At 58.3% G+C, this 15,440-nt stretch overlaps 1 protein-coding gene across 3 annotated transcripts in view; it reads right to left on the bottom strand.

Moving 5' to 3' along the window:
- Window positions 1-15,440, bottom strand: part of Atg2a (autophagy related 2A) — a 19,933-nt gene that overhangs the window by 2,169 nt on the left and 2,324 nt on the right. Inside the window, exons 2-38 of one of the 3 annotated variants that reach the window (XM_010636028.3) lie at window positions 14,368-14,530; window positions 14,136-14,288; window positions 13,882-13,984; window positions 13,361-13,496; window positions 13,061-13,159; window positions 12,651-12,747; window positions 12,409-12,573; window positions 12,182-12,322; window positions 11,426-11,663; window positions 11,190-11,337; window positions 11,015-11,107; window positions 10,469-10,624; window positions 10,113-10,356; window positions 9,802-9,898; window positions 9,527-9,686; window positions 8,740-8,882; window positions 8,528-8,664; window positions 8,265-8,425; window positions 7,699-7,849; window positions 7,403-7,602; window positions 7,229-7,309; window positions 6,973-7,079; window positions 6,784-6,876; window positions 4,852-4,922; window positions 4,552-4,628; window positions 3,982-4,146; window positions 3,714-3,840; window positions 3,383-3,636; window positions 2,762-2,970; window positions 2,410-2,545; window positions 1,315-1,518; window positions 1,081-1,182; window positions 911-992; window positions 710-827; window positions 563-632; window positions 386-468; window positions 47-168 (exon numbers count right to left, since the gene is read on the bottom strand). In XM_010636028.3, the coding sequence (XP_010634330.1) occupies window positions 47-168; window positions 386-468; window positions 563-632; window positions 710-827; window positions 911-992; window positions 1,081-1,182; window positions 1,315-1,518; window positions 2,410-2,545; window positions 2,762-2,970; window positions 3,383-3,636; window positions 3,714-3,840; window positions 3,982-4,146; window positions 4,552-4,628; window positions 4,852-4,922; window positions 6,784-6,876; window positions 6,973-7,079; window positions 7,229-7,309; window positions 7,403-7,602; window positions 7,699-7,849; window positions 8,265-8,425; window positions 8,528-8,664; window positions 8,740-8,882; window positions 9,527-9,686; window positions 9,802-9,898; window positions 10,113-10,356; window positions 10,469-10,624; window positions 11,015-11,107; window positions 11,190-11,337; window positions 11,426-11,663; window positions 12,182-12,322; window positions 12,409-12,573; window positions 12,651-12,747; window positions 13,061-13,159; window positions 13,361-13,496; window positions 13,882-13,984; window positions 14,136-14,288; window positions 14,368-14,530 (5,086 nt within the window). Of the gene's footprint in view, window positions 1-46; window positions 169-385; window positions 469-559; window positions 633-709; window positions 828-910; window positions 993-1,080; window positions 1,183-1,314; window positions 1,519-2,409; window positions 2,546-2,761; window positions 2,971-3,382; window positions 3,637-3,713; window positions 3,841-3,981; window positions 4,147-4,551; window positions 4,629-4,851; window positions 4,923-6,783; window positions 6,877-6,972; window positions 7,080-7,228; window positions 7,310-7,402; window positions 7,603-7,698; window positions 7,850-8,264; window positions 8,426-8,527; window positions 8,665-8,739; window positions 8,883-9,526; window positions 9,687-9,801; window positions 9,899-10,112; window positions 10,357-10,468; window positions 10,625-11,014; window positions 11,108-11,189; window positions 11,338-11,425; window positions 11,664-12,181; window positions 12,323-12,408; window positions 12,574-12,650; window positions 12,748-13,060; window positions 13,160-13,360; window positions 13,497-13,881; window positions 13,985-14,135; window positions 14,289-14,367; window positions 14,531-15,440 lie in introns of all 3 variants that reach the window. The other 2 variants (XM_010636027.3, XM_010636029.3) reach the window with 2 other exon arrangements.

The raw sequence follows: 15,440 nt of genomic DNA, 5'->3' as shown, positions 1-15,440 counted from the left end.
ACAAAAAAAAAAAAAAAAAAAAAAAAAAAAAACCCAAAACACTCACAGAGCTGGACAACAGAGTGCATGGGCCCAACGCCTCCCAGCAGGCCAGGCAGCTGGTTCTTGCGGATGTCCTGCAGCCACTCGTTGAGAGCATAGCCCAGCACTTTGTCCACACCCAGGAGCCTGGGAGAAAGCAACGGTGGGGGGACATTTAGAAAGGCAGGGACCAGGACGAGTGCCTGTGTGCCAAGTGCCAGGGCACCCAATACTCCCCACACTCCCACCTGGCTGGAAGCAGAGCAGTGACTGTGCCCATTTTACAGAGGGGAAACTGAGGTTCCAAGAGCACAGCAGAAGGAAGGTCAGGGCCGTGCAGAGAGGTGGGACATGTGGGACTCACCCGTGTCGGCAGCAAAGCCGCTTCAGCTTCAGCTCAGAGCAGTTGAGCTGGGCCAGGCCGATGAGGAGGCCTGCAAAGGTGCCCTGGGGAGCAAGAGGTTTGGCTGTGAGAAGGGACGCGGGCCCTGGAGGCAGGGGCGAGGGAGCCCCCAGAGAGGCCCGCCCCAGAGCTTACCACCTGGTCCATGGAGACGTGTTTGCCGTGGTAATCCAGCCAGATGGGCACCTCGGACGTGAAGCGGAACTCCCTGGAGGGGGGTAGGGGACTCTGGTCACGGACCCGGTCACCTTCACCCTGGCCTCAGCCCTCAACCTGCAGCCCTACCTGAAGTAGATGGGCTGCTGCTCAGCAGAGCTGTGTCCACCACCGGGGCCCTCCTTGAAGTCACTCATCTCTGGGACTTTGGGGTGTCCTTCCTGGGGACTCCGGGTCTCAGGGCGAGCTAGGGAAAGAGAGGTGTCAGATCATGGACAGGCCCAGGGCTGGCTGGGTGCCTGATTTCCCCTCCCTGGCCCAGCTTCTCACCCTCAGAGGTTTCCCCTGGGACCACCGGGTTAATGCCAGCAACCAGGCTGCTGAAGAAGTCCTTGAGGAAAAAGAGGGCATCCTGCAGGGAAGAACCCCAGGAGCAGGGTCAGGAGGCCTGGGGATGGCGTGTGTGCCACAACCAGACCCGCATCTCCCAACCCACTTGCCTGGTCCACATTGAGCCGCAAAGGCATCAGTGAGACGCGCAGACAGCACTCGGGGCCGCCCAGGTTGGTGGTAGGGGCTACGTGCAGAGCTTTGATGGTGAGCTGGGGGCAGAGGGCCAGGTGTGGGTGCCAGTCCCACCTGCTCAACCTACCTCTGCCCGTGCTGTTCCCTCCAGCGCGGCCAGGTGAGGACCACACCCCCTGCATGTGGAGAACCCTGGCCCACTGGCGCACCATGTTGGAGTGGGTGCGCCTCGGCAGCCGCTCACTCGTGTGCAAGTGCAGGAACTTGTTGATCTGGGAGGAGGCAAGCCTGTCGCGGATCTCCAGCTCCTGCACAATGAGCACCTGGCGAGACAGTGGCCGCTCCTCTACCTCCTGGCCTGGAGCGGGGTCGGCAGCTGGCTCCTCTGGGTATACCTCATGCTGAAAGCTCACCTGTGGACGGGTCAAACTGAGGGCCGAGGTGGCTGCAGGGCCACGGCGATGGAGGAAGGGAGGGGAGTCTGACTATTCTCATCCCATCCCCACCTCAGCCCCACAGCTGGCTGCTGCCTTGACCTCTCCATGTGGCTGTCCCCCGCATCCAACTCCACTTGGTCACACTGAACTGGACCTGCTTCCCTGCATCTATGGGTCCCTATGCCCCGTCTTGGCCTCATCTAAGTGGCCTCAGCCAGCCCTGTCATTAGTAGCTCCAACCTGCCCTCATCAAGGCTGCTGCCTATGCCACTGTCTTAGGCTATGGTACCTCTCCCTGCTCCAATCCATCCTCCACGCGACGAGGGGTCCCCTTCAGGCCCTGACTCTCCCTGTGGCCCGGCTCCTATCCCTGCTCAACATGGCTCTCATCCTCGGGCCTTTGCCTAGTGTCCTTCTGCAGGGAGCCTTCCCTCTCCTCCTGGGCAGGTGCTGGCCCCTGCTCAGTGTCCCCTGCTGCTCCCAACCTCCCTGTGTACTCCAACGGCTCCTCAAGGAGCCCAGCACTGGCCTGAAGCACCCTTACAAAGTGGACTTCCCCACTGTGCAGCTTTCTCAAGCCAAAACCCATTGCAGGCCTGTCTCACGCAAGGTAGAACCAAACTTGTGGATCTCCCTGCTGTCCAGTGCCTCCAGAAGCTGCTCCTTCTCTGTCTTGCACTGACACAAGCTCTCCAGACCCCAGGAGCTCCCACCTCACTCTACCAAGATCCAAACTGCCTTGTGGCCTCCTGACTGCTTCCCACCACTGGCCACATCAGGGCCATTGTGTGGGGCTCTGCCCGGCCCTCCCCTCTGCTGTGCTCGCTGCAGTACGTGGCCCGGCCCCATGACTGCACCGGCCCTCACCTTGCTGAGCTGGATCTCCATGAGGACTTGGTGCTGCCGTCCACTACCACCCTGTGTTCGCCATGAGTTCTGGGGCCGATTGGAGCCAGAGCAGCGGGAAGGAGAGCTCCGAGGACCCATGAAGCCAACTCTTGCTCTAGAAAGAGGAATGGGGACAAGCTGATCAGAGGAATCCCCTGTACTTCCCCCACCTCAGCGGGCCTCTTGGGACCTTTTCTAGCATCAGTCTGAGGAGGCAAGTAGGGAAAGGAAGGAGAACTGAGGCCAGAGAGGGGTGTGTGTGGCTCAAGGTCACAGGCTTCCCAGACCCAGCCTCCATCAGCTGCTGCCCGTACCCGCCTCTCCGCCTCACCTGTGGCCTGGGTGGGGGCCAAAGTCTCGGCCTCCGTAGAGGTGCCAGACCAGGGAGACCTCACGTAGCACCACGCGACTGCTGGGCACTGGGAAGTGGGCAGGCGCCCGCAGTAGGTCTGTGCTGCCCAGCGGCCGGGAGAAGTGTCCATCCTGCACGACGATGGGGCCTGGATGCAGCTGTGTCACCACAGGCTCTCCGTCTCGGGGCTGCCAGCAGGAGGCCACGTGAAGATGTAAAGATGTGTGGCACAGAGGTGGCCTCAGCCCAGCTCTGCAGTCCTAGCTCCCTCCTGTCTCTCCCATCCTCATCCCTTCCTCTCTGTCTGGTCTGTTTTTGACAGAAGATGGCCCTCTTGGGCTATCATCCCTAGAACCCGTGTCAGTGGTCAGAGCCCCCTGACCCTGCTGGTCCTGTATCCCTGGGACCTCCTGTCCTCTATCCCTTGCGATGTCTCAGTCTTTCTACCCAAGATGCCAGCAGCCTCTTCCTCCTCTGCAAACCCACCCACTCCTCCGAAGTCCAGTGCTAAGGCTGCCCCTCCCTACTTCTCTTGGAGCGGGAGCCCTACAAGGGCTGAGCAACCTCAGGAGCATCCCTAGTCCCTACCCCAGCCCGCACCTGGAAGGCAGGTACTGAGCCAGCCCCTGCGCCACGCACCGGGATGCCCAGGCCAGGAGCGTCCAGGATGCAGAACTCATCACTGTCCAGCGTATCTCCGTCCCCTTCCTCTTCCTTGTCATCATCTGTGGCCTCAGAGCAGGACCCTAAACTATCAGCAGGGCCCCCAGAAGGCGGGGAAGGGGGCTGGGCTCCACTCCCTTCACCCGGGAACAGGTAGACAGAGATGGGCGAGGCCTGAGGGAGTGGGGCACCTATGGGAGAGAGACCAGTTTGGGGAGATGCTGTTTGGGTGCCTGTGTCAGCTGCCCCCAAAGTGCCCCCTCCCCACCTGAAGACTGTGTCATTTCCCGCAGGCTGCGCTCCGTGTCCAGGAGTGCGTCGGTCAGGTCCCGCTGGTTAATGAGGGCCGTCTCCGCCGGGGGACAGGAAGGCAAGGAGGCAGGGCTCTCAGAGAGCTGGGCAGGGGTAGGAGAGCGTTAAGCTTGTGTCCTGGTGATGGTGGCCAAAGGGCTCCCCCAACCCCAGGCCCTGAGGGCTGTGCAGGGGAGGGGCCTGGCCGAGCTCTGGTAGCCTGTGCAGCCCGGCCTCACATGTACCTTCTGGCCAGCGATCTCCGTGGGGCTGGGGGGCCGGGGCGGGGGGTGCAGGTCACCCGCGCTCGTTATGTACTGGAGCAGGTTGGCCAGCAGGGCACAGGCGTCGGCACAGCTGTGCACGTGCACCACGTTGTTGGAGCAGCGCAGTTCAAACAGCGGCTGGCTCTGCAGTGGGGGTAGGGGTGGCATCAGTGCAGGCCCACTGTCCCTCAGCCACCACCCAGGAGAGCTGGACCAGGCGTGCCTGCCCAGCGTTCCCACTACACAGATGTGCGAACTGGACCCAGAGTGAAAAGGGCTTGAGGGCCACCCCCACCCTGGCCCCCACGGAGTCTCCTTTGCCTAGTAAGGCAGGGCCTGTTGTCTCATTTATACAATGGGGAAACTTTGGGCCCAGGTATCACACTCCTGAGGCCCCACTCTGACCTGTCTGCTGCTGCCCCCTGGTGGTAAGGTGGAAATTCCCATCCAATAAGCAGACAGGGCACGCATGCCATCCAGCAGGGGAAAGACAGGCCCCCAGATACCCTTCCAACCCTGGCTCCTTGGCATGGTGCTGGCCACACGCACCAGTTTGCCCTCCGTGCTCCCCTTCCAAGTTTTGATCACCAGCTCCAGGAGATCAACGTCCAGGACACAGACATAATCTGAGGCAGAAGGCAGAAGAAGGCTCCTGTTGCTGCCTTACACCCAGCCCTGCCTGGCCTGTGTCCACCACCCAGGGAGAGAGCTGGGGGACGTGCGTGCAAATGGGGGAAGCTGAGAGCCGGGCCAGCAGCTGGGGGAGGACATGAGGCCTCGTTCTTTGGGTGGCTGTGGCAAAGCTGTGTCCCCCTGGAGCACTGGGAGCCCAGTCCAGGCCCTGCCCACCTCGCCGCAGATCCAGAGTCTCCACCTCACACTTGTTGGACAGGTACAAAGCGGAGTCATCGAGGATGAACCTGGTGGGGAACAGGGCTGAGAAGGGCCCGGAAGCCACTGCAGGTGGCAGCTCCACAGCAGCCAGGTCGGGCAAGGGAGCACCTGGAAAGGCAGGGAGACCCAAGCCCACAGAAGTCCTAGTAGGGGAGCCCTCCTGCCTCAGTGGTCTTGCCTGCTCTATGGGCAGAGCAGCAGACCCAGGCAACAGGTACTCGCTCAATTACACGGTGCAGCTCTTGGTTCCCTCAACACTTCAGGCTCTACCACTTCTTATGTCTCACAAACTCCTGGTGGGAGGAGGGTTCCCTAGAGCAGCGTTTACTTGCTGTCCTTTTGAAATAAACCCATCTTAAAAATAAAGAAAAATCTTGTCTAGTTTTGCTTTATAGTAATGGAGACTGAACTCCAGGCCCTGGCACTAAGCTACATTCTGTCTTTTTAAATTTTTATTTTGAGACAGGGTCTTACTAAGTCACTAAACTGCCCAGGCTGGGCTTGAACTTATAATCCCACCTCAGCCTTTCAGGGTGCTGAGACTATAGGCATGGAGCACTCTGCCTGGGTTAAGATATTTTAGAACAACAATAATGATAAAACATTAAAGTCACACATAATCTCAAATCCCAAATTCTCAGAAAACCACACATGCCTCTTTCTAGTTTCTTTTCTTTTGGAGATAGGGTACCACTGTGTAGTCCAGGCTGGCCTTGAACTTTCAATCTTTCAGCCTCAGCCTCTCAAATTCTGGCATACAAGAGTGTGCCACCATGCCAATCATTTTCTAGTCTCTTCTATGCGAGCATGTATGTGCATGTGTACACACACACACACACACACACACACTCCCTCATAACTGTTATCTTTTAAATCCCAGAACTTGGAAGGCTGAGGCAGGAGGATCACTGAGTTTGAGACCAGCCTGGGCTACATAGTGAGTTCCAGGTCAGTTTCAACTACACAGTGAGACCCTGTCTCAAAAAAAACCAAAAAGAAAACCAAACCAAAACAAAACAAAACAAAAAAAACAAACCCAAAAAACAGTCTTGCATCCTATTTTTCTCAGTCATACTATGCATTTAAAAATATTTTCCAGGGCCAAGGATTTAGCTCAGTCGTTCCGCCGCCTGCCTTGCTAGTACAAGGTCTTGAATTTTGATCCTCAGTACCCACCCCAAATTTTTTTTCAATGTTCTTTTTTTGTTTTTTTGAGACAGGGTCTCCCTATGTAATTGAGACTGACCTGGTACTCACTATGTAGCTCAGGCTGGTCTCGAACTCACAGCGATCCTCCTGCCTCAGCCTCCTGAGTGCTGGGATTACAGGCGTGTGCCACGTGGCACACCTGGCTCAAAGTTGCTCTTTTTATCTGAGGCAGCTAACTACTTATTTGTATGAGCACATGTTTGCAGTACATAATGATTACATTCACATGTACATGACACATCTTAATTCTTTTTATTCTCTCCTTCACCTTATTCTTCTATTCCATGTCCCACCTAGCAGTACAGGAATGACTATTACTCAGGGTGATTTGGGGGCATTTAGACTATTGCTAAGTTTGGAATGTTTAATTTTTTTGTGGTACTGAGGATCGAACCCAAGGCCTCACACAGGCTGAAATGCACTCGCTCCACCACCAAGCTCTATGCCTGCCCTAGTTTGCACTGTGTTAACTGTACTAGAAGTAGCAGCACCACTGAGCTAAATCCCCAGCATTCTACTCTTTTCCTGACATCCTCAGGGCAACCTCAAGAAGTGAGATTACCAGGTGTTTTGAAGGCTGCTTTGAGGTGGCCCGGGTCTCCACAAAGCAAATGGAAACAATGTCCATTTCTGAGGGCGGGATAGCAGAGAGCAGGCAGGCAGCTGCAGCCCACATACCTGAGCAGGAAGGTTGATGTGTCCATGACGATGTTGCTGGAGAGCGTGAAGGTCTCCGCAGTGATGAGAACGCGCACTGGGAGGTACAGGGGTCTGCGGCGGGGGGGGCGGTCACGTGTGGGCTGGAGTGAGCTCCTTATACTCGAGGCCCTGCCCTTGCGCCACCCCCACCAGCCCAGAGCCTGGTACCTATAGTCCACGGCACAGGAGAACAGGTGTGTGTGCAGGACGGTGATGACTGTCGGGGGCAGGTAGCCCAGCACGGGGTCATCCAGCACGTCCAAAAACTCCAAGAGCTTAAGAGGCCGGGGTGGAGGGACGGTGAGCACAGGCAGCCTCCTGCCCTTCCTCCCCCAGCCCAGCTTCTTTCTCACACAGGCCCTTTTGGCCCCTGTGGCCTGCGCACCCAAACCAAAAGTCCACGGTCCAAGCCACCGCTGCTCACCTGGGAGTGCCAGCTCTGGCCAGGCAGGGACATGGAGTGGCGCAGTGTGGCCTTGTGTAGCCGTAGTGTCACCAGGAACTCCTGGGCAGAGGGATACAGTCAGAGTGCGTGGGCATCCACTGGGAAGGCAGCCACCCAGCCACATGGAGAGGTGCCAAGCTGAGGAAGCCATACCTTAACATTCTTGTGGGGGTCCAGGTGGATTCGCACAGCAGCAGTCAGCATCGGGGCACCATGACCCTGGCCCTTGTGGCCTGAGGCTCCCCGCTCAATCAGCCCTTCCTCTGATGGGTAGATGGTTGGGGCCAGGTGGGCCGGGGGGGCAAAGCTGGGCAGAGGCAGGTGACTGGGCAGTACGTAGTCATCCACGGTTGCTGGGGAGGGATCTTGTGAGCCCCTTGCCAGGGCACTGGCTGCCTGCTCCACTCAAGCCCTAGGGACACAGCAGCAGCCAGCCCCAGCCCACACACCTCGGTGGTAGAGTGTCGCCTTCTCAGCTTCCAGGCAGAAGTAGCCAAGGCCCAGCTGGCCAAGGTACTGGGACACACTGAAGAGGGTACCATGTTCCACATCCAGCACCATCTCACCATGCGTACCCTCCAGCCGCTTCCCACTCTCATCCTGCACATAGAGCACATGCCTGGCTTCCCCTGCTGCTCCCTGCAGCGCCCATGCCCTTCGCGAGGCGTCTCCTGGAGCCCTGCTGTCAGAACAGGGCCCAGCACCCCGCACCCATGACTCTACAGGCCCTGGCAGCACCAGCCTCTTTTGCCAAAGGAGAAGCATCTCTGCCCAGCCTGCCTCACGGGCTCAAATGGGGTCAATTCTCATGCCACCCAGCTTCATAAGACAGGATTCTAGGAAGCAGCTGCTGGGTGCAGCGGGATAGGTGGGCTGGCACGTGTAGGTCAAGACGACAGGAGCATGCTGCCAACCACTTGGGGCTCCCACTTCCCATGTGCCCCCTGGAGGTGCCACGTTTATCCTCGCTCCTATTCAGAGGGCTTGGGGTTCACCTGCCCAGGGATGCCCTCACCTTGGCCTCACAGAGGGCTGTGATTCTACCCCTCAGCACCGTCACCAGTGTAGAGAAGGTACTCTGGGACTGGCGGCTCGGGGGCTCAGAGGTGGAAGCCTGGGGGGCACCTGATGGCCCCACGGAGAAGAAGCGGACGTCCTCGTCATCCGAGTCTGAGTCTGGGGCGAGATCAAGGTAGCCAGTGGTTCAGGGGCTTGGGAGGCTTGGTTAGCCCTGCCCTGCGCCCTCCCTCCCTCTAGCCCCACAGAAAATCCTCATACCCAGCTTGAAGGCTGACTTGCACATCTTGAAGCTGTCGTGCCAGAGGCCCGAGCTGGAGAAGCCAGATGGGTCGGTGGCGGGGCCGGGAGTGGGGAGCAGGTCTGCAGGCTCCCACATGAGCAGGTCGTTATTGATCCTGAGAGGGAGGATGGAAGGCAGGTGAGGGACAGCTTGGCCCCCTGGCCCAGCCCCACCTGGCCTGGGTCCACACCTATTGTAGATGCTCTCATAGATCTCTTTGCTGGGCAGGAAGACATGGGCACTGGGCAGGGTCACTTCCAGGCTGCAGCGGGACAGTGCCAGGGTACGGTTCTGGAACATCCTCATCTCCTCAGGGTCTCCAGGGATTACCATCTAGACACAGAAGGGGAAAAGCTCAGCAGGAAGTCGTCTCGGGCATCTTGGCCTGTAGCTGGCTCTGGCGAGAGACCTGTGTCTGAGTCCTGACCTATCATTCATTCATCACCTGCTGGGAGTTTGGGCCCACCCCACGCGGGTAGCATGCCAACCATGCTCTAAGGACACGAACTCCTTAATCTTCCCAAAGGCCTCTGAGACTCCCACTTCCGTGGGGGGCACTCCCCAAGGTGATGATACAGCTAGTGTGGCAGGGCCTGCACTCAACCCCAGGCAGTTGCCCCCCCCGCAGGCCAGGTCCTTCAGTGGCTCTCACTCAGCCCTCATCCACTTCAGAAAAAGATCCTGAGGTTCAGGTGTACACTACTGTGAACAGCTGTGCGGGGCTGGGGTCCTGATCCTTCCCACCAGGGGCTGTCCTTACCAGTGGGCTTCCCTCCTGCCACCCCCTGCACCGAGCAGAGGTGGGGGCTTCAGACTCCTTAACTGTCCCCAAATAAGGAAAGAAACACAAATCCTCACCCCTGTATTGGGTCTCATCATGCCCATCCCAGGTGGTCCTATCACCCAGTCCCATCTCATAGGAGGCTCCCACGGCAGAGGTGGGGAGCAGTCCAGGGAGGGGTGGGGTCAGGCTTCACCTCTTCTGTCTCATACATGGTCCTCTTGGAGGAGAAAGGCGAGGGCTCAGGCTTCTGCAGCTCACATGGGCTCTCTGTGGACAGCTCCAGATCCTCTGCCTTCTCTGGGGCGGCCTCCCACTGTGCACTGCTAGACTGGGGGTTCAGCGTCACCACTACCCTGCCGGGGCACAGACCTGTCACTGGCCTGCAGGATCCCTGGAACCTGGACCCCAACACCCCCACCAGCCACAGAATCCTCCTCTTTAGCCGCCCCTTCAACATCCCCCACTTACTGGGGCAGGAAGTACTTGCGCCCAGTGCTCTTGGGATCCAGTGCTTTGGAGACACGCAGACAAGGAACGGGTGGCTTCTCTCCATCTTCATAGGTTGCTGGAAGGGATGTGGAGGGGTGGGGGTCACCAGATAGACACTCATGGCATACAGAGGGACCCACTCCACCCACTGACCAGGAGGGCAGTTTAGTCGATGCTGGTGCCACAGAGCTGGTAAAGGTCTATGCCAGGACCTGCTCCAACTTTCAGCCCAAGCCCATCTTCCCCAGAGGCCTGGGCCCTGCCCTGGTGTCATTTGCCAGTGCTCTTACCATGAAAGTCAGAGCAAGTGAGTTCTAGGCGGGTAGGGGCTGGGGGACCAGGCCCACTGCAGAGCTCTGACCGGAACTGGGGCTCACTCAGCTCCAGCCGCAGCAGCTCAGCACGCACAGCTCGGCCTGCCCAGGGGTCTCGCTCGGGCCGCAGGTCAGCGATGGGGAAATGCAGCCTCAGCGTGGCCCGGGGTGTTGAGAGCCGAAACACTGTCTGCTGCTCAGTGGCCAGCGGGGGCTCTGTCTGCAGAGGGGTTAGGGTCAGAGGGGCCACCCAGGCTCCTGCCACTATGGTCAAGAGCCAGAGGACCATGCTCCACTGTCCACCTGAGCCAGGCCCCGGCAGGAAGTCTCACCAGCAGGCCGGCTGGCGGCTGGGGGGGTACAGTGGCAAGGTGCAGCAGGGCAGCGAGTCGGTCCAGGGCTCCCAGCTCCACATCTGCCTGGAAGTCAGCCAGGTCCAGGGCCAGGTCTGAGTGGCAACGACAGGCAACAGAACGCCGGGACCGGCTCTGTTGGGGGGTGAAGGTGTTCAGAACAGCACTGTGGGTGGAGGGCGGACAGCTTGGACAGGGGACCCAAGAGGGGACTGGGGTGGACATGTGAAGCCCTGCCTGATATAGGACAGGCTGATGTGGTTAACAGAAGCTACCTATCACTTGCCCCTCCCACCCACAGAGGCCCAGCAGGTTGCCCCATTGAGAACACGGAAGCTAAGAATGGCGGGCACCTGGCCTAGAGGAAGAGGCCCGAGGGCCCTTGGAACAGTGGGGTGTAGGCTGGCTGGGGCGCAGGGTGAGGAGGCCAGGGCTGGGGAAGACACTGACAGAGGCGGTGGCGGGGGTGTCAACAAGCCATGGGAAACAGCCAACCGCCTCTCAGCCTGGAGTGGAGCTTGTTACCTTGGGCACACGGCGCAGAGTCTGTATGTGGTGCAGGTGAGCACAGGGCTGAGCTGAGGCCTGGGAGCCCACGTTACTGGGAAAACTCAGAATCTGGGATAGGACATGGGAAGTGAACAGGGTCAGGTTGCCCTCTATCCCCACCCAAGTCCCCAGGCCTCGCCTCTGCACTCACCTCTGTGTACTCAGGCTCCGAACTGCCCTGGGACCACAGGCACTCCAGCACCTCCAGCTGCCCAAAGTGCACATCTGTGCTGGTCACTCGCCGACCCCGACTGCCGGTCCGCAGCTCCCATGACAACTGCACAGCTGCGCCTGTCAGCCTGTGGGGAAGTAGACACCATCAGAGGATGGGTCTGGGGACACCAGAGCTCTCGCTGCAGGCCCCTGCCTTGGGCTTGTGTCTTGTACCGGACATGGCTATAGGGACAGGACTTCTTGAAGCGTGGCCGAAGGTGGTGAAAGTCTCTGGAGGCAAAAGGCCCATCCTTGGTCACATCAAACTCAGCAAAAAAGTGGGTTGCGAGGTCAGGTGGTCCAGAAGATGGGGCGCAGGTCTGGAGCAGGGTCAAGGTCACGCCCCCCAAGGTCATCTTCAGCAGCAAGTCGGGGCGCATGTTGTCCGGAAAGGGAGTAGGGGCCGCCTTTCCTGGGGGAACAGAGGCTTCACCAGAAGGCTCCTGGGAGCTCATGGGGACCCCATGTGGAGTAACAGGCAGCCACAGAGCTGGGGGCTGGAGAAACGCTAGCCAAGCTACACTGTGGAGCCAAGTCTGCCCATTATGGGGCTTAACAGGGGCTCAGCCAGGCCCTCTGCCCAGGCTCAACATAACCCTCTCACAGGGTGCTGAAAGGGTTCGTTGATGTGATTAAAGAGCCCAGTCCAGGGCCTGACCCACAATAAGCTCAAGCACTGACCAACCAAAACATACAGCCTGGTCTTACTTTTTATAGAAGAGACTGACTCTTAGAAGGTTTAAGCACTTGGCCAAGGGCACTCGGCAACATAGGCTCTGTCCAACGCTCCGCTACCTCCTGAGTCAGGTCCCCAGGTATGTGGTCTCCAAGCATCACTGGGGGCCTCTAGTGTGTACCTGACAGCCCATTGGATTGAGGCCTCTTCTAGCCCTTCTCCCTCCAGAGCACCACTCAAGGTCCCCAACTCACCTGCTGCGTGGGTAGAGGCAGAGAGCTGACGGGAGGCCATGTTGCTGTGCACAGAGGAGCCTAGGTCTACCTCAGAGAGGGACAACTCTGAGACAGCTGAGGTTACACTGCTTGTGAGGCCAGCCATGGAGAAGAAGAGGTCTTGAGGGCAAAGCAAGGGAGTCAGGGACAGACGGACTGGACCCCCAGACTCCTGCCCCCCAACCTGCAATGGCCCCCACACCCACCAGGGCTGTCCACGTTGAGAAGGGGGTTAGTAAGGGGGTCCGGGCTGGGGGGCTCAGCTACAGTGCCGGCCTGCAGCTGTTGGTTCAGATCCTGCTCAATCAGCCACAGGTCTTCAGCACCTAGCGGGCGGCTCTTGTTCAATTTGTCAGCCAGGCCTTCTGGTTCTATAGGAGAGGGTGTTTTTAGTCCAGCCTGGCTGGCCTTTCCCTGCCACCCACCCCAGATCACCCAGAAGCCTCACCTGCAAGGCTGACGGCGCTAAGAAGTTCCAGAAGCTGCTGCAGTTGCCTTGGGGTCAGAAGCAGGTGCAGGGAGCCCAGCTGTCCTGACATCTCCAACTGGGTGCCAAGGGGACAGACATGGAACCTGTGCCTACCACCCAGCCCCTCTGGGAGCTGCCACCCACCTACCCTCTTCTGGGGGAAGAAAGGATGCCCAAGGTTACACTAAACTCTGTCACCAACTAGCTGTGTGAGCCAGGCCACATCTTGACTTCTCGGAGCCTTAGCTTCTCCAATTGCCAAGACGGTAGTAATTTCTCCCACTTGACAATCCATTCCACTCCCCTGGCCTGGGGGTGACTGGCATCACTGAGGATGGGACTGAGCTGAGGCACAGGCTCTTTCTCCTCCCCAGAGACCTGGGACCCACCTTGGGGCCTGGGAAAGCCTCATTTTGCTTCAGCTTCACCGTCAGCTCCATGTACCCTGAGCAGCTGCCAATCTGGAAGGGGGGTTCTGGTGGTTCTGCCTGGGGGGAGTTGAGAAGATGGTCAGAGGAGGCCGGGGATTTAGCTCAGTGGTTCCACTGCCTGCCTTGAAAGTGCAAGGTCCCGAGTTTGATCCCAAATACCAAAAAGAAAAAAAAGAAAAGAAAAAATAAAGGTCGGAGGGATGGAGGCAGGAGGGAGGATCGAGGGTGTGAGAGTCAGTAGATCAGTAGTCTGCCCACCTGTTGGGAGAGCTCCTCGAAGTACAGGCGCACCCCTGCTAGCTGCAGCAGCTTGTGCAAGAAGGCAGGTGGCTGGTGCACATCCACTTGGGGTGCCTGGCTTGGGTCCCGCACCACCTCATCACAGTATTCAAGTCTGGGGAGCGCAGGGTCAGCCCTTGTCCTGGCCACCCTAGGCCTGGAGCCCTCTCTCCACACAGTGCTCTATTCTAGGGGCATGGGGTTCGGAAGCCCAACCTGCAAAACTGCTCATCCTACCCAGGCCATCCTGGACTGCCACGTTCAGCTTGGGGCTCAGGCTGACGCTTGCTCCTCTGACCCTCCGTGTGCAACCTGGTTCTTGGGGCCCCAGTCACTCTGGGCCTGCAATACCTGGCCCTGCCCACCAGTCCAGGCTCCCAACATAGCCCACCTTCCCAGCCCGCCCTGCCACTTCCTGGGAGCCCCGGGCTAGGCAGACGTGGGGTTGGCAGGGCCATGCAGCAGCTCCCACCAGCCCGCCCTAACCAGCCTGTCCCTACCTCTGCACATGGACCTCCAGGGCCATACCACACTCCTGGTCTCCAGGCGAGTGCTCTACCCTCACGACAGTGTCCAGCAAGGTCACCTTGATCGTCCGCAGCACTGCGGGGTGGTGCGGGGCTAAGATCAGGTAGAGCAGCTAGAAGCAGACTGTTTCCCATGTGGGCAGCAGGGAAGCTCTGCTGCTATCTGCAGCCTCTGTTCTTGGGCCATGAAAGGGCTGGGAACAAGGGAGCCAGGAGGGACTACGCACCGGTCTCAATGGTCTGTGCAAACATCTCTAGCCCCTCTAGGGGCTGTGGTGGCTCTGAGGGCTCAGACAGACCATCACGCAGACACTCCTGAGCCAGCTGCAGGCTTGTGGTCATACATGAAGCCCAGGTCTGTGAGTCAGCAGCCCCTGGCCCTGAGGAGGAAGTGGGTACCAGAGTAAGCAGACTCAAGCAGCTCTTCCTGGGTGCTTGCCCAGCTGTGCCCACCCTCACCTGGACATTGGCGGGGCTGCAGGGTGAGCTGGAGGCCCGACACACGCATAGTGCAGTGTTCAGTGAGCAGTGCAGCCCAGGGCACAGACACCTCGATGGAGCCCACAAAGCCTTCCACCAGCTCCAGCGGTGACTCCATCGACGCCAGCATCTCGTTCACAGACTGAGGGCAGACAAGGAACAAACGAGCTCAGTGAAGCCCCAAATCCGGCTGGCTGCCACAGTCTTGCTTTAGCCACCCGTCTTGGAGATCGCTCTCCCGTCCCTTTACACGTCGTCCACAGGTCCTGCTGTGGCTCACGCTGCTCCCCACCCTGGCTCATCCTTCCGCCCCACATCCAAAGGTGTTCAGCCTTTTAAACCGGCTCAAAGGTTTCCCTCTCCATTCAACTCAAAAATCATTGCTGGGTGTGGTGAAGCAAGCCTTGTAATCCCAGAACTCTGGGAAGGCGAGGCAGAAGGTAAGAAGTTTAAACCTATCCTGAGCAACTTATAAAAAACCATGTCTCACCAGGTGATGGCGCATAACTGTAATCCCCATGATCCCCATCCACTAGGGAGGCTGAGGCAGGAGGACTGACTACCACAAACTCAAGGCCAGCTTGGGCTATGTAGTGAGTTCAGAGCCAGCCTCAAGTACATAACAAGACTCTGTCTTAAAAAAAACAATAAATGTAAAGCAGGCGTGGTGGCACACGCCTGTAATCCTAGCACTCGGGAGGCTGAGGCAGGAGGACCGCTGTGAATTTGAGACAAGCCTGGGCTACATAGTGAGTTCCAGGTCAGTCTCAACTATAGTGAGACCCTGTCTCAAAAAACCAAAACAAACAAAAAAGCCAACCAAACAAACAAAAACCACAAAGCCAATAAATGAATAAATCTGAAGATGAAACAGTGCAAAAGCCTTGGAATCAGCAGGGTGTGGTGCAGTACCGTAATCCCAGCACTCAGGAGGTTGAGGCAGGATTGCCCAGAGATTGAGGTCAGCCTTGGATATATAGTGAGTTCAAGGCCAGCCTGAACTGTCTCAAAACTGACCTTGTCTCAAAATACGGAAAAAAAAAAAAAAAAAA

The sequence above is a fragment of the Fukomys damarensis genome, unplaced genomic scaffold (genome assembly GCF_012274545.1).
Source record: "Fukomys damarensis isolate Sample0158 unplaced genomic scaffold, DMR_v1.0_HiC HiC_scaffold_27, whole genome shotgun sequence".
In the NCBI taxonomy this organism is placed as follows: Eukaryota; Metazoa; Chordata; class Mammalia; order Rodentia; family Bathyergidae; genus Fukomys; species Fukomys damarensis.
Note: the sequence above shows the minus strand (reverse complement) of the source record. Positions and strands in the feature narration are given on the sequence as shown.